General features: G+C 48.0%; 2 protein-coding genes across 2 annotated transcripts in view; both read left to right on the top strand.

The window, feature by feature from the left end:
• Nucleotides 1–4,517, top strand: part of LOC310851588 (sphingolipid delta(4)-desaturase/C4-monooxygenase DES2-like) — a 113,460-nt gene extending 108,943 nt beyond the window's left edge. The window contains exon 3 of the mRNA XM_083754155.1: nucleotides 4,460–4,517. Coding sequence (XP_083610281.1) covers nucleotides 4,460–4,482 — 23 coding nt within the window. The 3' untranslated portion in view covers nucleotides 4,483–4,517. The remainder of the gene's footprint in view (nucleotides 1–4,459) is intronic.
• Nucleotides 1–25,065, top strand: part of CLIP3 (CAP-Gly domain containing linker protein 3) — a 39,197-nt gene extending 14,132 nt beyond the window's left edge. Inside the window, exons 4-14 of the mRNA XM_083753961.1 lie at nucleotides 1,508–1,601; nucleotides 2,592–2,753; nucleotides 5,487–5,605; nucleotides 6,784–7,020; nucleotides 8,650–8,785; nucleotides 10,008–10,148; nucleotides 12,186–12,320; nucleotides 12,792–12,915; nucleotides 15,488–15,552; nucleotides 19,751–19,823; nucleotides 21,680–25,065. Coding sequence (XP_083610087.1) covers nucleotides 1,508–1,601; nucleotides 2,592–2,753; nucleotides 5,487–5,605; nucleotides 6,784–7,020; nucleotides 8,650–8,785; nucleotides 10,008–10,148; nucleotides 12,186–12,320; nucleotides 12,792–12,915; nucleotides 15,488–15,552; nucleotides 19,751–19,823; nucleotides 21,680–21,734 — 1,341 coding nt within the window. The 3' untranslated portion in view covers nucleotides 21,735–25,065. The remainder of the gene's footprint in view (nucleotides 1–1,507; nucleotides 1,602–2,591; nucleotides 2,754–5,486; nucleotides 5,606–6,783; nucleotides 7,021–8,649; nucleotides 8,786–10,007; nucleotides 10,149–12,185; nucleotides 12,321–12,791; nucleotides 12,916–15,487; nucleotides 15,553–19,750; nucleotides 19,824–21,679) is intronic.
• The last annotated feature ends 165 nt before the right edge of the window (nucleotides 25,066–25,230 follow it).

Here is a 25,230-nt window from a genome sequence, read left to right as displayed (position 1 = left end):
ACGCAATCTGCGTGCGTGTGGGTCGTGATTTCTGCTTCTGCACATGCGTGTGACGTCATTTTGTGCATATGTGTATTCGCGCACGGCAAAACCCGGAAGTAACCTGTTCCATTACTTCTGGGTCGCCGCGGAGCACAACCTGAAAACGCTCAACCTGAAGCAACTTTAACCCGAGGTATGACTGTAGGTGCTATATCATTGGGGGATGTGTGTAAGAGGCCTGAGGTTTTTTTAGATCGCAGGTGGGGAGCCCCCCAGGGACCAAATATGGCCTCCCTGTCCTTGCCGTTTGGCCTATGGGACCCTCCTGAGACCACCTGCCCCCTGTCCTTCTCTCCTCTGGCCACATCCTTCACAGACCCTGTGACAAGCCCTCCGAGAAGGCTTTCGACTGGATGGAATGGGTCTTTGAACTGCGAGAATACTTCTCTCTTGGCTGAAAGGAGGTGTAGAAGCCTCTGGCTTTTGTGTGGCTGGAGTACAGCTTCCTGTACAAAGTTAAGCATCAGGTCCACTCCTCAGCCCAACTCTTACCTCTAGCCACATACCCTTTTCTTCTGCCTTTGCCCATCCGATCCCTGGCACGCGACCCCAGGAAAGTCATCTCTCGGGGAATGTGGCTTTCAGGCTGGAAAAGATGCTCTGCCCCACTTTTAGATGTGCTTGCAGATCAGCTCCAGATTTAGGTGGGGGTTCTTGTTGCTGGCAGGGGGTGGGTTGTGCTTGATGACCTCTGACGCCCCTTCTAGCTTAAACTCATTCTTAGCTACGCCCAGCCTCACATGCTCAGCAGATCAACTGATGTGGGTGGTGTGTGCTGGGCCCGGGGGTAACTCATGAAACGCGGTCCAGGACCGGTCCAGAATCTGAAGGTTCCACTGGGACTCAGTCCAACAGGTTCAAGACAGGACATGAGGCAGGAAACCAGGCAAGGTACAGGATCTCAGGCAAAATCTGACATACAGCAATGTTGCTCCCGCAACCTGGGGTGGGGTCCGACAGCCTTTTATCTTTGTCGGGGTAACGGCCGGTCCTGATCCCCCGATGACTCACCTCCCTGTTTTGCCCGAAGGTGAGCACTCCTCCTGCGAGTACTCAGATCTCTCCTTCTCTCAGACCTCAGTCTCTGCAGCTTGGGAGACGTTGGTGGGTTACTAGACCCAGAGGCCGCCTCAGCCTCCCCTGACCCAACCGGTAGTGGAGCAGCTGTAAGTGATGGCCCAGCTGGACGCAACGAGGTCATCCCCACATCTGGAGCCAGGGCAGGCTCAGGCCCCGGACTCGGCCCAGCTGGTGCTTGTTGCAGGGGAACCTGTGTAGACTGGGACTCTTCAGGATCAGGCCCCAGACTTGGTTCAGATGCCGCCTGAGGCAAAGGATCCAGTGCGGACTGAGACTCCTCTGGTTCCGAGTCCAAGCCCCAGTCCCAGGCCATCACATGGCGCAGGGGAGATGGATCCGTTTACACCTCTGACTGACACCCTTCTTGGTGACTTGCATCCCACAGATATTGAAGCGAGGCTGCCATGTCAATGACCGCGATGGGCTGACAGACATGACGCTGCTGCATTACGCCTGCAAGGCTGGTGCTCATGGTGTTGGTAAGGAAGCCAGTGGGGGGGTTACTCTCTATTCTTGGCGCGTCCCCCTGGGTGTCTCTCCTGGGTCTCAGAGCCCTGCCAGCTCTTTCAGGGCTCCCATCTGGTCTTCCAACCCACTTTTAGAATTTGACTCCCTGAAACCGCCTGTAGGTTTTAGTCAGTTTTGCATTCACGGCAATATCTGCACTGTAAGACACTAAGGCAGTGATGTCCAAACTCGGCCCTCCAGCTGTTTTGGGACTACAATTCCCATCATCCCTGACCACCCGTCCTGTTAGCTAGGGATGATGGGAGCTGTAGTCCCAAAACAGCTGGAGGGCCGAGTTTGGCCATCACTGCACTAAGGAGTTTGAACATATGGATGAAGAAGTCTCTGGTGGTGATTGGCTGAGCTGCCTCTGACATCACAGAAGCTTTGGGTTTATCCAGGGCCGGATTTAGACTTTTAGAGGCCCTGAGCACTGGAAAGTTTGTGATGCCCCTGTCCCCGGATTCATAATTCAAAATAAAAACAATGCTAAACCATAAAAAGACACCCCCAAATGAGACAGAACGTACCATATTTTTCACTCTATAAGAGGCACCAGACCACAAGACGCACCTAGTTTTTGGAGGAGGAAAACAAGCAAAAAAATATTCTGAATCTCAGAAGCCAGAATAGCAAGAGGGATCGCTGCACAGTGAAAGCAGCAATCCCTCTTGCTGTTCTGGCTTCTGGGATAGCTGCACAGCCTGCATTCGCTCCATAAGACACACACACATTTCCCCTAACTTTTTAGGAGGGGGAAAGTGAGTCTTATAGAGCAAAAAAGATGGTACATGTATTCTGAAATTAAATGACTACTTCCATACTTTTATTTAAGTAGCCAGTGTCAAACTCTTTTTTGAATAAATGTATTATTTTTTGTGCTCCTGCTCTGCTGGTGCCCAAACTTGTGCTCAGTCTGCCTGTTGGGTAACCCAGTTTGTCGCTGTGGTCCTCCTTCCCAGGTGACCCAGCCGCTGCTGTGCGCCTCTCCAACCAGCTCTTGGCTTTGGGTGCGGATGTGACCCTGCGCAGCCGCTGGACCAACATGAACGCCCTGCACTACGCGGCTTACTTTGACGTCCCGGAACTCATCCGCATCCTGCTGAAGGCCTCCAAGCCAAAAGGTGGGTTTGGAAGGAGGGGGCGAGGCCTGCCCAGAAGAGGGCGGGGCTGACAACACAAAGCCCTTAGTAACTTGGGGCCAGTTTACCTGTGAGATCACCTTGCCCCTTATATGCCCCATCAACTGCTCTGATCTGCAGAGCTGACACCATTACCAGCGTCACATAATACCTCTTCCGCATTTGTAAGACCTGCCCTTTGGAACTCCCTGCCAATTGACACCAGGAAAGCTCCTTTGCTATATTCTTTTCATCACCTGCTAAAAAAACACAAAACTTTGTTTAAGTGAACCTACCCAGATAACCTACTCAGAATGTTGGTGTGCATTTTAATCACTTTTTAGTTTATCGCCGGTCTTTATTCTTTGAAGGCTTTGAATTGTTTTTGCCTATCGTTTTATTGTTCTGTTCGCTTTGGAAACAGCTTGGAGTTTTTGGGGGTTTTTTGCCCCGCAATTGGTGTAAAAAATCCACAAAGTAAATAATGAGTAGTTCTCTGTAAGGAGAGGTTTGCAAAAGTGCCAGAGGTGTTGTTGTTGTTGTTGTTTAGTCATTTAGTGGTGCCCGCCTCTTCGTGACCCCCCAGGACCAGAGCACGCCAGGCCCTCCTGTCTTCCACTGCCTCCCGCAGTTTGGTCCAACTCATGCTGGTAGTTTCAAGAACACTGTCCCACCATCTCATCCTCTGTCGTCCCCTTCTCCTTGCGCCCTCCATCTTTCCCAGCATCAGGGTCTTTTCCAGGGAGTCTTCTCTTCTCAGGAGGTGGCGAAAGTATTGGAGCCTCAGCTTCAGGATCCGTCCTTCCAGTGAGCACTCAGGGCACTCAGGCAGAGGTGTTGGCTCGGATTAATTCCCTGCTTCCTTCCTAAGAAGTTCTGACCGATAATATTGAGCATCACAGCAGCAGCAGCTGCAAAAAACAACAACAAAAACCCGTCAGCTGCTGTCTCCTCTTCATCTCCTGAGGGTTGGCACTCCTAGGCAACCTTCTTCACCAAGAATCGGAGCACTGTGTAAGGAACTGTGTAAGGAACTCCCAGCCATCCACCAATGTTTATTGCATTCCTTTATATTATTATTATTAAAAAGTGTTTTTAATGGGCAGACTCAGCTCTGAAATACTGTAAAGCAGGGGAAGTCAGCCCTTGCCAGCATGGTCCGTGATCAGGGATGATGGGAGTTGTAGCCCACAGCATTGCAGGGGGTTGGACTAGATGACCCTTGGGGTCCCTTCCAATCCTACAGTTCTATGATTCCACGATCTGGAGTGTATCCCATTGACTGTAAAGCAGTAATAAGGAAGAAGCATGTGAATATCAGCCAGCTGCATGGCCAGGGCTTCAAAATGCTTGCAAAAATGTAGTTGCCAGCTTGGATGTGGGAGATTGGTTGTGCCAAGTAGAGGAGACAGCCAGTGTATGCTGGATCCTGGCAGTGTTTAATCGAGGGAGCACAGGGTCCCGAACCTTCAATTGGACCCAGGTGGGAACAAATCGGAAGTCGGAGAAGAATTTTTCAGATAAGGACCCACTCGAGTTTCTGATTCATTTGCAATGTTCAGAGCCAGTTGTAGTTTCTGAACAGTCTTCAGGGGCAGCACCACTGGGGGAACAGACTGCGAAGACAGATAATTTTCAGAACCTCGCTTCAGGCATCTGATGAAGCAGGTTGTTGTTCATGAAAGCTGACGCCAAAATAAATTGGTTAGTCTTTTGTTGTTTAGTCGTTTAGTCGTGTCCGACTCTTTGTGACCCCCTGGACCAGAGCACGCCAGGCCCTCCTGTCTTCCACTGCCTTCCACAGTTTGGTCAAACTCATGCTGGTAGCTTCAAGAACACTGTCCAACCATCTCGTCCTCTGTCATCTCCTTCTCCTTGTGCCCTCCATCTTTCCCAACATCAGGGTCTTTTCCAGGGAGTCTTCTCTTCTCATGAGGTGGCCAAAGTCTTGGAGCCTCAGCTTCAGGATCTGTCCTTCCAGTGAGCACTCAGGGCTGATTTCCTTCAGAATGGAGAGGTTGGATCTTCTTGCAGTCCATGGGACTCTCAAGAGTCTCCTCCAGCACCAGAATTCAAAAGCATCCATTCTTCGGCAATCAGCCTTCTTGATGGTCCAGCTCTCACTTCCATACATCACGACTGGGAAAACCAGAGCTTTAACTATACGGACCTTTGTTGGCAAGGTGATGTCTCTGCTTTTTAAGATGCTGTCTAGGCTTGTCATTGGTGCCACAAGGTGTCATTAAGGTGCCACAAAACTCATTTTTGCTGTAAGAGCAACCCTTCTGGAATTTCTGTAGCTTCCCATGGCCTTCACTTCCTTTGACCTTATTCCATATACAGCCTCGCATGCTGTGGCCTGGTTTGCACATAATACTAAGCCAAACAACAGTGATTATTTCACCCTTCTCCCTGCTGCCAGGCTACTTGGAGCTAAGTTATGGTTTGTCTCTCCCAACAAACCATGAGTTGCAACCAAAGTTGTTCCTGCTTTGCCGCTCATGGGTTGTTTGGGGGAGACAAACCATGAGCCTAGGTTTGAAGGTGACTAAGGCGAACCATGGCTTAGCTCTGGAGGAGGGGTGGAGCAGCCTCAGTTTCCTCTCTGGTTGCCGGCACGCTTGCCCATTCTCACTAAACCATTGTTTGGCTCATCGCTGCGAGTAAGTGTGAAATGCTAACAGTGGCACGTTGGTTCTAATACCTGCTTGACCTGTATATTCCTTCCCCCTTCAGTTCTGAACTCGACGTGTAGCGACTTTAACCACGGAACAGCACTCCACATTGCTGCTTCCAACCTGTGCCTTGGGGCCGTGAAATGTCTCCTGGAACATGGTGCCAACCCAGCCGTCAGGGTAAGAAAGGGGAGCTGTGGTGGATAAACGTATTGATGATGATGATGATGATAAATTATTATTTATAACCCGCCCATCTGGCTGGGGTTCCCCAGCCACTCTGGGCAGCTCCCAACAGAACATTATTATTATTATTATTATTATTATTATTAATAATAATAATAATAAAGTGATAAAACATGAAATATTAAAAACTTTCCTAAACTGGGCTGCCTTCAGATGTCTTCTAAAAGCCAGATAGTTGTTTATTTCCTTGACATCTGATGGGGAGGGCTTTCCACAGGGCAGGCGCCACCACCTAGAAGGCCCTCTGCCTGGTTCTCTGTAGCTTTGCTTCTCGCAATGAAGGAACCGCCAGAAGGCCCTCGGCGCTGGACCTCAGCGTCCGGGCAGAACGATGGGGGTGGAGACGCTCCTTCAGGTATACTGGGCCGAGGCCGTTTAGGGCTTTAAAAGTCAACACCAGCACTTTGAATTGTGCTCGGAAACGTACTGGGAGCCAATGTAGGTCTTTCAAGACCGGTGTTATGTGGTCTCGGCGGCCGCCCCCAGTCACCAGTCTAGCTGCCGCATTCTGGATTAGTTTCCGGGTCACCTTCAAAGGTAGCCCCACGTAGAGCGCATTGCAGTAGTCCAAGTGGGAGATAACCAGAGCATGCGCCACTCTGGCGAGACAGTCCGGGGGCAGGGAGGGTTTCAGCCTGTGTACCAGACGGAGCTGGTAAACAGCTGCCCTGGACACAGAGTTGCTGTAGCGCTGGTAGCACTTGCTCTTCTTCTGATATTATTATTATTATTATTATTTTTATTATTATTATTACTACTACTATTATTACCCACCCATCTGGCTGGGTTTCCCCAGCCACTCTAGACGGCTGATAGGAAATCCTCTGTGGGAGGGAGGGGCAAAAAATGGGGGGTTGAGGAGGGTCCTTTTGGTGAAAGGAAGAGAGTGAGAAGTGTCCCTATTTGTGTGTGTGTGTGTGTGTGTGTGTGTGAGAGAGAGAGAGAGAGAGAGAGAGAGAGAGAGAGAGAGAGAAAGGCTAGAGGAGCAATCTGGTAGTCTGGGGGTTACGGTTCATGCGGTGTGAAGGATTCGCCCCCCCCTCACCCCCAGGGACCCCCATGGTGTCTCCTCCAGCTCAATTCTCTCCCTGCGCAATCCTCTCTCCCAACAGAACAGCAAAGGCCAGGCGCCGTCTGACGTGGTCCCAGACCCCATGGACATGACCTTGGACAAAGCCGAGGCGGCCATGATCGCCAAGGAGCTGAAGCAGCTGCTGCTGGACGCCGTGCCCTTGAGCTGCAACCTCCCCAAGGTCACCCTGCCGAACTACGACAACATCCCGGGCAACCTCATGCTCATCTCCCTCGGCCTCAAGCTCGGCGACCGGGTCATGGTGGACGGGCTGAAGGTAAGGCCAAGGTGTCCCTCGTCATGGCAGGTGGGTTTGGGACCCCCATCACCAGTGTCTCTTGGCTAGGACTGGACTTGAAAAGCCCATGGTGGTGACATCTAATGGGTTGTGTCCAATGCTAGTGCTATCAGGGTTGACCCACTAATTCCGTACCTCTGGTTGCGAACGGGATCCGTTCCGGAGGTCCGTTCGCAACATGAAAAGAGTGCACCCCGCAGTGGCGTGTCTGCACACGCACGGGTTGCGATTTGCCGCTTCTGCTCATGCGCGTGACGTCATTTTGCACTTCTGCACATGCGCAAGCGCCGAAACCCAGAAGTAACCCTTTCCGATACTTCTGGGTCGTAACCTGAAAGAACGTAACATGAAGTGGACGTAACATGAGATATGACTGTACTGTTCGTGTTAAGGAAAAATTATGGGGTGGGAGACTTCCCAACAGCCCAGCTCGTCGGGGTGCAAGTCCCCCGCAGATCCAAGTGGTCAGTAAAAAAGGAAGTTCCAGCCAAGTAATTTGGAGCAAAAGAGCAGTCAGTAGACCATGATTTTTATTGTTGCGCAACAGGTCCCCCAGGAGTAAGAACCCTGAGGATGGGGTGACCTCCTTTTTATAAACCTTCCATCTTTCCCCCAGAATACACTTTGAGGGGCATCATGGATACATCATCATTACATCACTAGCATGTCACAAATGGGGAGGGGTACACAAAGGTTAGGGACGCGGGTGGCGCTGTGGGTTAAACCACAGAGCCTAGGGCTTGCCGATCAGAATGTCGGCGGTTCAAATCCCCGCGACGGGGTGAGCTCCCGTTGCTCGGTCCCAGCTCCTGCCAACCTAGCAGTTCAAGAGCACATCAAAGTGCAAGTAGATAAATAGATACCGCTCCGGCGGGAAGGTAAACGGCATTTCCGTGCGCTGCTCTGGTTCGCCAGAAGTGGCTTAGTCCTGCTGGCCACATGACCCGGAAGCTGTACGCCGGCTCCCTCGGCCAATAAAGCGAGATGAGCGCCGCAACCCCAGAGTTGGCCACGACTGGACCTAATGGTCAGGGGTCCCTTTACCTTTTTACACAAGGGTTACACAAGTTCAACATTAGGTCACTTTATCAGACACCTTTCCCAACACCTTTTAAGTACTCATCACTGGAAGAACAATAAAACTCTTGACATCTCCTTGCCCTCAGGACATTTCTGGAGATGGGCTTTCAGAACGGGGGGGGGGGGGGGGCTGTCTGTGCTCTCACGCTTGGGGAATTATGGTGGGATGCCCTGTTCCTGCTTCTTGGTTCATGGAGGGAGGTGGAGCCTAAACTCACCTTTCTTTCAGCATTAAAATGGTGTTGGAATGAGGAGAGTCAGTTAAAGTATGGATTTTCTACAAACTTATAGGTATCTTCCCTGAGCTGTCAAGTCGAAGGGATACATTCAGGCATAATATTTGTAACATTGTAACAACTTTACAAATGTGCCCCCATGTCATTTCTGTAGCAGTTCGAAAGCGTGGGAAGCTGCTGCCAGCCTGTGCCAACAATATTAATTTAGATGGGCCAGTGGTCTGATTCATTATTATAAGGTGACTTCCTCTTTTGTGTCTTGTTTCCCCAATCTTGCCTTGCTTCCCCGCAGTTGGGCACCTTGCGTTTCTGCGGCACGACGGAATTTGCCAGCGGCCAGTGGGTGGGCGTGGAGCTGGATGAGCCGGACGGCAAGAACGACGGCAGCGTGGGAGGAATCCGTTACTTTATCTGCCCTCCGAAACACGGTAATCTAAAGCGGGATTATGCCCCCTTGACACCAGCACTCCTCTGCCTTCATATCCAGCAGCCGCCCAACTACACAAATATCAAAGCTGTAGAAGAGTGCAACTCCTGGGTTTCCCCCAGCACACGCCTTCTAGGCCAGGGGCTCCCAAAGTTGGTGGTACTGCCCCCTGGGGGAGTGGGATTTCTCAGTGGGATGCTAAGAAGGGGGTGTCAGGGGGTCGCTGGGGGTATAAATTGTTAGAATTCCTGCTCCATGATTGCAGTCATGGGATTGTTGTCTATCACATGACGGTGTATGTTTTGACTCCACCGTGTGGGAAGTGAGGGAGACAGGATGTTTGTGTTCCTGTGTTCCGTCAAGTGGGACTATTGTCCTTTCTTCTTTTTCTCTTTGCTATCTGATGCTAGAGAGAGAGGGAGCCGTGTTGCAGTGCTCCGTGTGTGTTTATATGTAAATGAAGTAGATTAGCCAAAATGCTGAATTGCTGAGAGTCTGTCATGCATGCTGCGCAAACTCTGCAGATCCCCAAGTGTGCCGGTGTCTGTTGGCATCGGTCGCTGTGATGTTTGGGCTGAAGAAAGCTTGTGAAGCTCCTGAACGATCAACCAGGAGGCAGAGAACTTGCCAGTCGGGCATGTGTCTCTGCCAGGTCTTACTCGAGTGTAGGCTGAACTCCTGACATAAATGACTGCCATTTTGAAAAGCTGGCATCACCAAGTTTTTTTGAATTGATTAAACTAAATGGTTCTAATTGGACGTTTCTGAGCACAATTCAAAGTGTTGGTGCTGACCTTTAAAGCCCTAAACGGCCTCGGTCCAGTATACCTGAAGGAGCGTCTCCACCCCCATCATTCTGCCCGGATGCTGAGGTCCAGCACCGAGGGCCTTCTGGCGGTTCCCTCATTGCGAGAAGCAAAGCTACAGGGAACCAGGCAGAGGGCCTTCTCGGTAGTGGCGCCCACCCTGTGAAACGCCCTCCCATCAGATGTCAAAGGAATAAACAACTATTTGACGTTTAGAAGACATCTGAAGGCAGCTCTGTTTAAGGAAGTTTTTAATGTTTAATGCTGTATTGTGTTTTTAATATTTGGTTGGGAGCTGCCCAGAGTGGCTGGGGAAACCCAGCCAGATGGGCGGTGTATAAATTGTTGTTGTTGTTTGCATAGTTCTTACCTGCCCTGTAAGCTTTGAGCTTCCGGTTTTCCTTCCCCTTTTCCCAGGAGTGTTTGCTTCTGTGTCCAAGATCACCAAAGCCGCCGATCAGACGCCTTCGTCGGTGACCTCCACCCCCCGAACCCCCCGCACGGACTTCTCCCGCATGACCGCAAAGGGCCGGAAGGAAAAAGACAAAGACAAGAAAGGTAAGCTGGACCTCTTTCACTGTGGACTCTCCTTTTAAGCAGAGGTTGGAGGGCTCCTTGTCATGGATGCTTTAGTTGAGATTCCTGAATTGCAGGGTGTCAGACTAGAGGACTCTTGTGGTCCCTTCCTGTTAGGATTCTTTTCCCGTGTTGCAGTCACGCGGTTGTGTTTATCCCATGACGGTGTATGTTTCCATTCCACATTGTGGGAAGTGACGAAGACAGGATGTTTTTATTACTGTGTTTCTGTGATGTACCAGAAACACAGGATGTACACAGGATGTACCAGAAACACAGGATGACCAGGAGGCAGACAACAGGTGGCGCTGTGGGTAAAACCTCGGCACCTAGGACTTGCCGATCTTATGGTCGATGGTTCGAATCCCTGCGGCGGGGTGAGCTCCCATCTTTCGGTCCCAGCTCCTGCCCACCTAGCAGTTCGAAAGCACCTCAAAGTGCAAGTAGATAAATAGGTACCGCTTTCTAGCGGGAAGGTAAACGGTGTTTCCGTGTGCTGCGCTGGTGCCGGCTCGCCAGAGCGGCTTCGTCACGCTGGCCACGTGACCTGGAAGTGTCTCCGGACAGCGCTGGCCCCTGGCCTCTTAAGTGAGATGGCCGCACAACCCTAGAGTTGGACACGACTGGCCCGTACGGGCAGGGGCACCTTTACCTTTACCTTTCTGTGATGTAGGACGTTTGTCCTTGTGTTCTCTCTCTTGGCTGTCTGATGAACAAGAGGAAGGAAGATACCACTCTTTTTTCCATTCAGCAGCCCCACAGCCCACGGATAAAAGCTGTTCTTTAACCTGTTAGTGGGGCTGACTATACTTCTGTATCTCCCTCCCGAAGGTAGGAGTTTAAAGAGGTGCTGGCTGGGGTGTGAGTCGTCCCTAAGAATTTTTCTCGCTCTCCTGAGGCAGCGGTCTCCCGCGAGGGCCTTCTCGGTGGTGGTGCCCTCCCACCAGATGTCAAAGAGAAAAACAACTACCAGACTTTTAGAAGACATCTGAAGGCAGCCTTGCTTAGGGAAGCTTTTAATGTTTCATAGGTTATTGTATTTTAATATTCTGTTGGAAGCCGCCCAGAATGGTTGGGGAAAGCCAGCCAGATGGGTGGGGTATAAATAAATTGTTGTTGTTGTTGTTGTTGTGTCATCTAGCGAACTCTGCGGACAGCCCATGATGTCATGTGCTGTATTCACCACCCTCTGTAGGGACTTCCTGTCTGTGGCTGTCAAACCAGCGTACCACAATGTAATACAGTATGAAAGGACACTTTCTATTGTGGCCCAGTAGATTGAGATTATCAATCTTTGTTTGACATTGTTCTTTAGCAAGACCCTGAGGAAATGGAGTCTCATGTGTCTCTGCAGGCTTCCTACTTGTGCGTAGGACCTCCTGACACTTCCAACTCTACAGTTCTATGATTCTATACAGATAGTTTTACAAACAACAGACATGATAAAATTATAGACCTGGATGTGTCATAGGAATCCCCGCAATTGTTTTCAGGTGTTCACTATGTTTTTGGATGGTTTAAAATACGTTTTATTTTAATCAAGATAGAAATTTGAAAAATAAAACAAGATAAATAAGTTATGTAGTGAAATATACTTGGAGTCGAGAGTGGATTTCGTGCTCCTTATTCAGCTCATAGTGGTGAGGAGGAATGGAAGTTCCCCCAGAATATCTGCTTTATATACATTATTTACACAATGGGCACCACATGATTGGCTAATTGCGGGATTCTCCTGTAGGCCAATCAGGTTGCGGATTCACTTCCATCTGGAGCTGGATTGGGTGGCTCCTGTGGACCAATCAGACTGCTGTGCTCTGAATCCTATAGTTCTAGGGCCAATCAGGCTGCTGCATTCTGAATCCTATTGTTCTAGGACCAATCAGACTGCTGCATTCTGGAGCCTATTGTTCTAGGGCCAATCAGACTGCTGCATTTTGGATCCTATTCAACTCAGTACATAACATGTACCAAACTAAAACATCCAGATCTCGCTTTTCTCCACCCGTCTTCTCTGTGCAGCTCTCAGGAAGAAGTCCTTATCTGTTGGCAGCCTGGACCGTGAAGGACTGAAGATTGAGATTGGGGATCACGTCCTGGTGGCAGGTCAGAAGCAAGGCATCATTCGTTTCTACGGGAAGACAGATTTTGCCCCAGGTAAGCCAAGAGCTGGTGATCTGGGAAGCCATTTCCACTAGAGGAATTAGGATCCTGTCTAGGGGGTGGGGCAGAGCATTGAGACCAAGGTGCAGACTTTGGATCGGTAGCATTAAAAAAATAACCTCAGGAGACCTAATTCGAGCTGAGGGTCCTGAGTTCAAGTCCTGCCTCTGCTGTGATCTTCCTGCGTGGCCTCAGATCACTCTCAGTTTCACCCCTCTGACAATGGGAGTAACAGTGGTCTACCTCATGTGTTGTTCTTTTGGGAGAGTGCAAACGAGGACACCGACTGCAAAGCATTCTGCGGGATTAAGGTTGCAGTCCTCAGCGTTACTAATGTGGAAGGGGGTCCCCTTTGAAATCTGCGAGACAAATTCCTAGTCTCTGTTGGAATTAGCAAGAGTAATTTAAAAATCTGCATTTCTGACTAATTTGCATGTTTTTCTTTCCCTCTCTCTTTCTCTCCAGGCTACTGGTTTGGCATTGAACTTGACAAGCCCACAGGAAAACACGATGGCTCTGTCTTTGGAGTTCGCTATTTCACCTGCGCCCCAAAGCATGGAGTCTTTGCTCCGCCTTCCAGAGTGCAGAGGTGTGTGGGGTTTATATTTCACGTGATTTAACAAGCTGCTAAATAGTTTTTAACATAGCTACGAATGATCCTGTTCTAATTTGGGGAGCGTATTCTGTAGAGAAGCTGCTGATTCATTTGCTGCCTTTTTTTGAAAATTAGGCGGTATATATTCTGGGATAAGGGATGCGGGTGGCGCTGTGGGTTAAACCGCAGAGCCTAGGACTTGCCAATCAGAAGGTCGGCGGTTCGAATCCCCGCGACAGGGTGAGCTCCCGTTGCTCGGTCCCTGCTCCTGCCAACCTAGCAGTTCGAAAGCACGTCAAAGTGCAAGTAGATAAATAGGTACCACTCCGGTGGGAAGGGAAACGGCATATCCGTGCGCTGCTCTGGTTCGCCAGAAGCGGCTTAGTCATGACCCGGAAGCTGTATGCCGGCTCCCTCGGCCAGTAAAGCGAGATGAGCGCCGCAACCCCAGAGTCAGCCACGACTGGACCTAACGGTCAGGAGTCCCTTTACCTTTACTTATATTGTGGGATGTGATACACAAGTAGCAGTCAAGTACAAACCTTCCTTGTTTTCCTAGAGTGGACATGCAGGGGAATGTTTCATCCAGCCAGTCAAAAACTTCCTGTTTCCTCCCGGCTGGGACATACGTCCTTTGCATGTGACTAGAGGTGGGCGTGACTTACCTGTCCAAGTAACAAAAGGGACAAGGCACCCAGCACTCTCTGTTTTTTACTTCCTCTGTCTGTCTAGCTTTTTAGCTAGAGATGCTCTGTTGACTTCCAGCCAACAGAGGACACTGGGATTATCCCCATATGGGATAGATCCACATGTATATCCTTTGTAACTAAGTCTGCCTTCAGGGATCCAACTGTGAACTGAATGTGAGTAAACTTTTTTTATATACAGTGGACACTCGGGTTGCGAACGTGATCTGTGCTGGATGCACGTTCGCAACCCACAGCATTCGCAACCCGCAGCGGCCTGTCTGAGCACGCACGGGTTGCGATTTGGCACTTCTGCACATGCGCAAAGCGTGATCTAGCACTTCTGCCCAAGCACAACCACCGAAACCCAGAAGTAACCTGTTCTGGTACTTCTGGGTTTTAGCGATCTATAACCCGAAAAAAACGTAATCTGAAGCATCTGTAACCCAAGGTATGACTGTTCTTTACACAAGATTGTGGCGTGTTTATTCTTTTAAGAGGGATATAAGGGAACTTACCAGGAACCTAATAGTGAGAGGCTTACACAAGCCTGCAACCAGCTATCTGCTGTGTGTTTAAAAGGGACTGTGAAACTCTGCTAAGTAAAGAAACTTGCTAGCACAGTTAGGAAGGATATTAATAAACAACATATCCTCTCCTGCCTCCCTGAACATTTTAAAATAATCATAGCCACTACTACAAACATAAGAGTTCCAAAGGGGGCATGTGGGAAGAAACCATGTTGAGAAGGGTGTTGAGAAGCTGGAAGGTGTGCAGAGGAGGGTGACCAAGATGGTCAAAAGCCTAGAAACTAAACCTGATGAGGAACGGTTGAAGGAACTGGGTACGTTTAGCCTGGGAAAGAGGAGAAAGGAGAGCCACCTTCAAAAATCTGAAAGGAAGATGGAGCAAGCTTCTTTTCTGCTCCTCCAGAGGGTGGAACGCAAACAGTGGCTTCAAATGACAAGGAAGGAGATTCCGTCTAAAAATCAGGGGAAAAATTCCGACGGCAGGAGCTGTTCAACAGTGGACCAGACTCCCTCAGAAGGTGGTGGACTCCCTTGCAGATATGTGAAGAAGGCACAGCAGAGACTGTACTTTTTGAGAATCCTAAGGAAAAACCATCTTCCGCAGAAACTGCTGCTTGCCTTCTATCACTGTGCCATTGAGAGCGTGCTCACTTATGGCTTATGTGTGTGGTACGGAAGCTGTACTACCCAGGACAGGAGGGGGTTGGGCAGAGTTGTGAAGGCAGCAGAGAGCATTGTTGGCTGCCCGCTCTCCACCTTAGAGCAGATTTATGCCACAAGGTGTCATAGGAAGGCACTGGGCATAGTAAAAGATCCATCGCATCCTGGTCACTGTCTCTTCGAGCTCCTGCCGTCGGGATGGAGATACAGGACGATGAAGACAAGAACGAGCCGTCTCAAGAACAGCCTCTTCTCCAGAGCGATCTCGGCCCTGAATGGGAAACCTGGACTTTGAAGTCATCTAATCTTCCTTGCTGTATTATACTGTATTGTTTTAATTAGTGTTTTTATAGTTGTTCTGATTTTGTGTGGAGTGCCCTACCTGGGTGGATGGAGCAGCCAAGTAATTTCGTTGTCCCCGAGAGGGGGCAATGACAATAAATATATTATTATTATTATTATTATTATTATTATTATTATTATTATTATTATTTTTAAACGGAGATTGGGCGGTGGCCATCTGCCAGGGATTATTTAGCTTGTGATTTCTGCATTGCAAGGAGTTGGACTTGATGACCTTGGGGGTACCCTTCTAACTCTACAATTCTATGATCTCCTGGCAATTAATCTCTTTTTTATGCTTGCCTTGTTCTTGACTGTGAATTAATCGTGGCCATCTCTCTTTTGCAGAATCGGAGGCCCCAAAGATTCCCAGGGAGATGGCACTTCGGCAAAGAAAGTCCACCAAGTCACTAGTAGGTACACCCTGGGTTTTGTCCCCCGTTTTCTCCCACATGAGCAAAAATGCAATACAAGAGTTTCCAAATATCTGTTTCCCACTTTTGTAGGCCTCCTGTGCTTTTTAATGCTGCCTGACAAGAAAACATATACCATATTGGCCCGGATATAAGCCGCACCCAAATATAAGCTGCACCTTTAAAATTGGGGGGGGGGGGAGAGAAGAAAAGTCAATACCCGAATATAAACCGCTCCCTTAAAATTCGGCAGGCACTCACACTCGTTCCGTTTTACCATATGTCTGTTTCAGCAGTGATATCGCAAAAGCCTGTTTTTGTAAGGTCGCGAATTTAAGCCGCACTTTAAATTTTCACGGTCGGAATTTGGGGGAAAAAAGCGAGGCTTATTTTCAGGCCAATACAGTAGATTCAGCGGCATGAAAAACTTTTATCACATGCCAACTTAGACGTGTCCTATTATTGCGTACATTTGTTTTAAAACTGCTGATTTATTTACATGTTTTGATCAATTTTAGGTTAAATCGTTGTTTTTTTAAAAAAAATACTTGGTTTTATTGCTCTTTTAAAATATTTTATATTATTTTATGGAAACCACTTAGGGTTTCTTTTTGTTGATTAAATGGTACGTGGATCTTGCTAAATGAATAAAAATTTGCTAGATTTCAGGTTAGGAACCCCTCCCCCCTAAAAAATGTTGGGATACTGCCAGGGAGACATAGGCCATCACTGCCTCCAGCCGGACTCCGGACGTCCATCGATCTCCCGTAGACGTGCAGTATCAGCATTTAGCGACACGAAGCCTCAGAAATAGATTGCCACATTCTTAGGCTGGTGCACACTCTATCAGCAGAATTCACACATAGCGAAAGTTGCACAGCAGGAGAGCATATTTACAAGTTTATTCAGCGTTGGTCAGAACAAAGAAAAACATGACTGCCTGCTAGCGTGTTCAGGCACCGAGAGAGAGAGACACAACAGCTCTATCGAAACAGAAACATCCTGAGAAACAGGAAATACGCAGACTCTGTGACACACAAAAGCCTGCTCCCTTTTAAGGTGGAACGGAAATCCCCCTTTCCATGTAACCTGCAGTACCTGTGGTTCAACCCAATTGCAACCTCTGCACATAAACCTTAAGTTGTTCTCTGTTAACAACCTTAGACAACAGATCAGCAGGAATTTCATTTCCTGCCATGTAGGACACCTGAATTAGTCCTTTCTGAATACACTCCCTTGCACGATGTAGCTTAATCTGCAAGTACTTGGTTCTTTGCCTGCAACTCCCTGAGTTCAGCAAAGCCAAACAGGATCTATTGTCTTGATACACCTGTATAGGACATTTCACAGAAACCCCGATGTCCTTAAACAGTTGCATCAACCATTCACAATCCATGAGTGAGAATGACAGAGCATTGAGTTCTGCTTCACAGGAACTCAGGCTTACTGTCGTCTGCTTTTTGCACAACCAGTCAAACAGACAGTGGTTGTACATGTAGCATACTCCAGAAGCTTGTACCATCCGTGGTGTCACTTCCAAAACTAGCATCTGCAAAGATTTCAAGACCTCCAGTCTTTTGACTGGTGAACCTCAGTCTGTAGTGCATAGTCCCTTTCAAATAGCGGGCTATACGCTTCAGAGCTTTCCAATCCTGAACAGTAGTATTGTTAGCATGTCTGCTTAGCAGGTTAGTGCTTACAGCAATGTCAGGTCTTGAGCATCTAGCAATGAAATTCAACTTGCCTAGAATGCAGCTGTACAGCGTAGCTTCAGCAGTACTATCTACCTGGTAACCTGTCACCATCAGTGTGACTGCTGGGTTTGCATCAACCATATTCAACCTGGTTAATACATCAGCAATTTTCTGTGTTTGGTGTACCAGAAAATTACCTGCTTGGTCCCTCTCCACCTGCAGAGAAAGATAGTTGGATACCTCACCAAGATCCTTCATGTCAAAGTGCTCCTTCAATTGAGTGAGGGTGCTTTGGTAAAAAGCCTGATTCTTCCAAAACATCAGAAGATCATCAACAAAACATAAACAATACAGTTTGTTTTGCCCCTCCTCCTTGACAAACACACATGGATCAGCTTTGCCCTGGTGAAAACCTAGAGAAAGCAATGTCTCAGTGAGTTTTGTGTTCCAACACCTGGCACTCTGCTTGAGACCATATAAGGATTTCCGCAGTTTACAGACCATTCCCTTCTGTATCTGCATTCCATCAGGTGGAAGCATGTACAGCTCCTCCCCCAAAATGTAGGGTTGCCCAAACATTTGGCAACCCTATTCAACAACTGGGAAGCAAAGGGCTGAATTGTCTCATGCGTGTTGTAAGACAGGATTTCATAACAGGACATATTGTGTAAAAAGAAGAAATTATTTTACGAGAATATGCACCTGTGTTTGCTGTTTGTTTTTTTGCAAGAGAAATGAATTAGGGCAGCCTATCTCAACCTGCGGGTCCCCTGATGTTGTTGAACTACAACTCCCATCACCCCTAGCTAGAAGAAGAAGAAGAGTTTGGATTTGATATCCCGCCTTTCACTCCCTTTAAGGAGTCTCAAAGCGGCTAACATTCTCCTTTCCCTTCCTCCCCCACAACAAGTGGGGCTGAGAGACTTCAGAGAAGTGTGACTGGCCCAAGGTCACCCAGCAGGTGGAGGAGCGGGGAAGCGAACCCGGTTCCCCAGATTACGAGACTACCGCTCTTAACCACTACACCACGCTGGCTCACTAGCAAGGCCAGAGCTCAGGGATTTTGGGAGTTGTAGTCCAACAACATCTGGGGACTCACAGGTTGAGAACCGTTGTATTAGGGGAATCTGAGAGGTCCATTCCACTTAATCCTCAGGTGTGGCGTGGATCATATTTTCCTTCTCTTTTGGATTTTCAGTGCCCATACCCTTCTTTCTCTGATGGAATCAGGGACATCCCACTCCATAACAATAATTTTACTATTTATACCCCACACATCTTACCGGGTTTCCCCAGCCACTCTGGGCAGCTTCCAACATACATAAAAACACAATAAAGCATTAAACAAGCTTTTAATGTATAACACACTATTGTATTTTAATATTTTTTTGGAAGCCGCCCAGAGTGGCTGGGGAGACCCAGCCAGATGGGCGGGGTATAAATAATCAATTATTATTATAAAAACTTGCCTTCAGACGGCTCGGGGAGTTGGATAACTCCATACCCTCCAACATTTCTCCAATAAAATTAGGACGTCCTAAGGAAAAGCGGGACATTCTGAGATCTAATAAGAAACTGGAACGGCTTCTCTAAATTGGGGACATCCCTGGAAAATAGGGGCACTTGGAGGGTCTGGAAATGGCATCTTACCTGGGGCAGAGCTAGGAACTCTCAGAAGGTGGGGCAAGAAAGAAGCATCATTAACTGAAAGTGCCCCCCTTTCTCCGTTCTTTTTTTTTAAAAAAAACATTTTTTTATTCATTTTTCATTTTCATTCATTACATACATCTCAAATTCTTAACATTTGCTATATATCCCTCCCCTCCAAGGCTTCCCCCAACTTGCGTTTCTGGTTTGTTTCTATTTTCACCCGCTTTGCTGTCTCTCAACAGAAAAAGTTATTAATAATGTAACATCAAACCTTAAAAACATAAAAATAAAATTAAACACATCATCTTATTTCGCTATCTTCCAAACCTAAACTGATGCTAATAATGTGGATGTTTATTTAAATCCTGCCATCAAGTCTATTGCCTTTGTTTCTGAAGGTATAATAGGAATGGTTCCCAATCTTTTTCAAAGTCTCTGTTGTCTTTTTCTCTTAGTCTTTCTGTCATGTTTGCCAGTTCTGCATAGTTCATCAACTTCTCTTGCCATTGTTCTTTAGCTGGTATTTCTCCAGTCTTCCAATTTTGTGCAATCAACATTCTTGCTGCTGTAGTGGCCTACATAAGTAAAGTCCTCATTTCTTTTGGTGTGTCTTGACCTAAAATACCTAATAAAAAGGCTTCTGGTTTTTTTTACAAAAGTTATTTTTAACATTTTCTTCAATTCATTATATATCATTTCCCAGTAGGCTTTTACCTTCTTACAATCCCACCACATATAATAGAACGAACCTTCTGTTTCACATCTCCAACACGCTTTCTTTTCGTTTTTATACATTTTTGCCACCCTTTCTCCGTTCTTAAAAGGACCACCTCTTCCTTTTCCCTCTCCTGCAGTCTCACAGCCAAAGCGCAACTTCACAGCAGTCAGAACCCCAAAAGATATCACATCGGAAAACTCCATCTCTAGGTAAGGACAACCTGTGCTATGTTTGCCTCCCTTTGAAGTCTCTTCAATTCACAAACATCAGGCATGTCCAGCTCCCAAGAGACTGCGATTTACTCCCACTATAAAAAAACTGGCAGTCATCTACCCATTGGATTGACCAAAGTTGTTGAGTTTTTTGGGAGGGTGTAAATCAGGATAACGTGATCGACCAGTAGATCGCGATTGACCGGTTGGACATGCCTGACCTACATAGACTCCTGTTCCTCTCCCACTCTAAGTGGGAGGAACTTGAGTGGACCAAGGAGGGGAGCCAAGCACCAGTTTGGAGCACCCATTGGGTGAGGCCTACTGAGGATTTTGCAGCTCAGCCTGGCAACCCAGGTGGATTTTGGTGGGCTTGAGCAGGTCAGGGGTGAAGCCTAGCAAATTTGGGCAGGTCCGGGGCTTAACCTAGAGCGGGGATGGGTAACCGGTTGTTGGACTCCAACTCCCATCAGCCCCAGCCAGCTGAGGTCATGGATGATGGGAGTTGTTGCTACAAGGAAGAAGTTGGAAACATCCACTTCCTAATTCGCACTTAACCACAAATTATTGTAAGGTTCGAAAGGACAAACGGTGGAGAGGGTAAACGATGAACCGCAAACAAGTCAGTTTCAGAAACCATGGTTTGATCCTGTCTTGTTTCAATAGTGCATAGCTGCTGCTGCTGCTGCTTCTTTCTTCTTCTTTTTTGGTGATCACTTGTAGCTGAGTAAGATTGTCTTCCATAAACATGGTTTTAAAAGTGACTGTGGAGGCCAGTTCTGGATCCACACGTCCTTCCACAGTGGGGACATTGGTTTCTGGGTGGGAGTTTGTTGGCTGTTCTCTGGGTCTCTTCTCCCTCCCCCCCCCCCATATTGTGTCTTATGATCTGAACTATGAATTGTTTTGCAAGTCTCTCTGAGTGCAGAGAACATAAACATGGTTTAAATGAATTCTGCAAATACATTTGCTCAAAGCCATCCCATTGCCTTCAGAGCAGAAGCTGGATTTTGCCTTCTGGATCCGTACCTGACTTTCAAATCCACCCTAGCATATACCGTATTTTTCGCTCTATAAGACGCACCAGACCACAAGACGCACCTAGTTTTTGGAGGAGGAAAACAAGAAAAAAAATATTCTGAATCTCAGAAGCCAGAACAGCGAGAGGGATCGCTGCGCAGTGAAAGCAGCAATCCCTCTCACTGTTCTGGCTTCTGGGATAGCTGTGCAGCCTTCATTCGCTCCATAAGACGCACACACATTTCCCCTTACTTTTTAGAAGGGGAAAAGTGAGTCTCATAGAGCAAAAAATACGGTATATATACAGTACAGCTAGCTTGGGCCTTGCCATACCAATGAAAGTGCCTAAGCATTACATTGAGAAGAGTTGGTTTAAACCCAGCTTCCCTGACCTAAATATTCGTTATTGTTATTTATAAAATTTGTTAGTCACTTCATCTTTCGCAAGGCAGCTCAAAGCGACTTGCAACCATGACGTGCCCTCCAGATGTTTTGGAATCACAACCCACCAGCCCCAGCCAGCATGGGCCCCTCCAGCACATCTGGAACACAACAAGTTGGAGAAGGTTTGGTTTAAGGGACGTCCAGAGCATTGATCGTTGAGATGCACATGGAGAAACCGGGAATCGTTCAGTGGTTCTAGGAAGTGGAGCCTTTCACTTCCGGTTTATTTATTTCTTAATTACATTTCCATACCAACCTTCATCCGAAGATCAAACAATAGATTCATACAATGTAACATGTTTCCTCTTCTGCTGCTTCCTGTCCTTCTCCAGAGCTTCATCAATAGTCATTTTTCAAACTCTCTCTCCCCTTCCCTTCGTCTCCTGCAGGTTACTTTTCTGCTGTTGGTTTCCGTGGATGCTCCGTGCAGAAATGCAGTCGTAAACCTACCTGCGGCTCCCTCTTCCCTTTTCCCCTGCTGTTTCTTCGCTCTCCAAGTAATCAAAGACTGCTCTTCAGTTATTTTTTGCCCTCATCTCTCCTCCCCTGATTGCCGTTCTAGTGAACCCCAGTGCCTTGTTAAAACATATTAACACCACCCCTCTAGTAGTTTGTGAGAAATGCTATACTTATACCTTCCGTCCCCCGTTTCCTGGCACTCACTCCCATGGGATTTCGGCTAAAGCAGGTCTCTTCTGGCACCTCTTCGTTTTCCAGCCTATTAATTGGCACCTAAAAGCTCATGCGGTTAGTCGGCTCAGACGTCTTTAAATGGAGGACAGAGCCCTAGGAGCTGTGGTCTGGAGACAAATCTCTGGCTTCCTCCCCACTCGCCTGGTGCGTGTCGCAAAAGATCCCAAACTTGCGGAATTTCTCCTTATGCCTGCTGGAAAATCACCCGTGCAGAGCAGATTGCCTTGATAGAAGCTGAACCCTGCTGCCTGAGACGAGATTAATGTTATCTTCCCTCTGCTATGCTCCCGGTTCTGCCCTCTCCTCGTTCTAGCTTTCTCCTAAAAAGAGGGTGCCCCGGGCAACTTGGTCCCTTGCGCTGCAGGCCTGTTCAGGGGCTGCTCAGAAGTAGCCATTGAGTTCACTATTTGCAGGTAAGTGTGCTCAGCAGGAGTGGCTAAACCATGGCCTGTGGGCAATATCTGGTGGCCCCCACAGAGCAACTGGCTTCTTTCCCTTTGCTCCCCAGACAGGCGGGTAGTGCTGATGAGTCCCGACATCGCACAAAAGGCAAAAACCTGCCTTTGAACCCCAGTTGCTGGCAATTGCAGGTGGGGAAGAGCCTTGCTGTATCCATGGCCTGTTTATGGACCTCACATCAGGGAATCTGGTTGGCCGCTGGGGTACCCAGGATGCTGGACCCCCTTTTGGCTTGATCCAGGAGGGCTTCTGATGCCCTTATGAGAGCGGGGGTTTCCAGCAAGCAGGGAGAGGGGCTATCACCCCTTTTCACCTTTACCCAAAGGGTCCCTTCTCTCTTGGGGACAGCGTCTTCATCAAGAGGTATCAAAGAGGCTCAGGAAACAGGAGGAAGCCTTCCAAGACCTCAGAAGGACACAAAAGCAGTGCAGGATGGCAGCTTGAAACAGCAATGAAGCCGCCTCCAAGTCGAGTCCTTCCAGATGCTTTGGACTACAACTCCCATCAGCTCCAGCACTGGCCGTAGGACTGCTGTGGCCAATGGGAGCACAGCTGAGCCAGCTGGGGCTGATGGGAGTCGTAGTCCAAGATGTCTCGCTGACCCCCTGCAGACAGACGGGAGCAGGAGATAAAGTCCGCAGCGTCCAGGGTCCCAACTTGTAGCATCTGAGCACACTGACTCGTCGGACCAATTCGTTTTCTTTGCAACTGAACAATAGCGACCTGTGGGGTGCAGATGCAAGTCTCATCTAAAACGTAGTGTGTGTTAGCAGCTGTGCTTAGCATTTGTGTGAGTTAGCCTACAGGGAGGAGGAGACCACTCAGTAACAGCCTGTGATGGTTTGTAGTATGTGTATCTCTGTGTGTATATTGAGCATATATTTCCAGAAGTCACTTTTTCCTATTAAAAAAATGGGGGTGGGTGGTGGGTGGGAGAGAATAAAGAAATATTATAACTTTGCTTTTGCCAGCCTGGTACCTTCCAGATGTTTTGGTTGCACTGATGGAAGCTGTCTTCCGAAACATCTGGAGAGACCCGGGTTTGCAAAAGCTGCTATAACTCACTGTTACTTCAACTCCAGCGTTCATTAGCTGCAGCATGTTAGCTATTATAATCCATCTCAGTTAACATTTTAAACATACGGCTTTTGCTCAGAGGTCCCTACATTTTAGCTCACTTGGAAAGGGTTTAATCGAAATATTGGGACAGCAAGAGACCACATGGTATCTGCCTATCGGAGCAGTTCCTGAGGCTGGCAAGGTGGAGAGTTCCTAGGTTTGAATATTGCTGTAGTTATCAGGAATCAGGACGAGCGTTAAAAGTGAGCTGGGAAAGCAATCTTCAAATCCAGCCACCCTTTTGAAGTTTTGGTGGAGGAATCTCTGCATCAGCGCTTTAAACGTTTTGAGATTGTGGGTGCAAACCGGGTGGCACCCGCAGTCAGAGCGCACGCAATTAGAGAACAAAGCAGTGTGTATAATTTCATCCCAGACCGAGCCGAGATTCCCAGACTTCCTCCCAGCTTGGGAGAGGAGTAACGAACGACAAGGGCTCCTTTCCCCACCTCCTGAGCAAATTGCTCCCTTACTCATCTCTCTGCATGTGCTCCCGTTCCCTTCCTTATCACACCTGCAAGGTCCGTTTGGATACTGCAATCCTGAGAAAAAACAGGCCAAAGGGCTTTGGGAAGATGACTATGAATGCCACATTCAGAAGTCTTCTGCCTTCAGCCTGTGCAGAAATGCAACATGTGCAGCCTTTGTGCAGGCTCCCAGTGATGATAACGCCACACCTGTTGAATTAGTGCTGCTTGGACAGCCACGTCCGGAGAGGATGTTTGCATTCCAGCATAAAGACTGGAGAAACATTTGGGGTCTTGAGGAAAGACTGGTAGGCCAAGATTGCAGTCCAAGCCTCTTGCCTTTCACCTTCCCCTCCATGCTAAATCCCCCCCATATTCTCTTTTGTTTTGAGATGCCAAGGTACCCCCCAATCTTGCGCCATCCTTTGGCCATCAGCTTGCCATCACTCAGTTGTAAATAGACACGACCTCCTCATCCTTCACTTGTCCTTGTAACTTCCTTATCACTCTGCAACCCTTCACTGACCAGCAATAAATTAACCTTTCAGTTGATTTCAGCTTCGCGTTTGGCCACTAGGGGAAAGAACTTAGGCCTGTCCTTCCACCTCCCTTGTTGGAACCGGGGCGGGTGGGGGGTAATAGTCAGGATTGCGTAGTCTTCCCCAAACATAGCAATGACAACTTGCCACTGGCGTTACACCGGATCTCAGTCGCAGGCCTTCCCCGTGGCTTCCTGTGAAATTCCCTTCCTTTTTATGTAGAAACCACACTGGATTGTGTTCTTTCTGCCTACATGTATATTCTTTATTTTTTAAACGAAACAAATAACTTTGTAAACTGTCGAGTGAGATGGCTTGCCGTGCCCTCTGCTGAACTCTCTGTTGAATCTTGCATGATTTCTGTCCTCCCTGACCCCCTCGTCCGCCCAGGCACACTGGAAGAAGGGAAAAAGCGGGGGGCAGGGGCCTTAGCATGACGAAAATATCACTATGCTATTGCTTATCTGTTATTAACAAATTAATAAAAAGTGTTTCTATGTGCATGTTGTGCAGAGTTCTTCCTTTCTGCGCTCTCTCTCTCTGAGAGATGGATTCGGGGAATAATCTAGCTCAGCCTTTCTCAACCTTTGGCCCAAAGATGTTGGACTACAACTCCCTTCATCCCTTATCTTGCTAGCTAGTGTAATAAACAAAAATCTGCCCTTA

The sequence above is a fragment of the Podarcis gaigeae genome (genome assembly GCF_964106915.1).
Source record: "Podarcis gaigeae genome assembly, chromosome: 8".
NCBI lineage: Eukaryota > Metazoa > Chordata > Lepidosauria > Squamata > Lacertidae > Podarcis > Podarcis gaigeae.
Note: the sequence above shows the minus strand (reverse complement) of the source record. Positions and strands in the feature narration are given on the sequence as shown.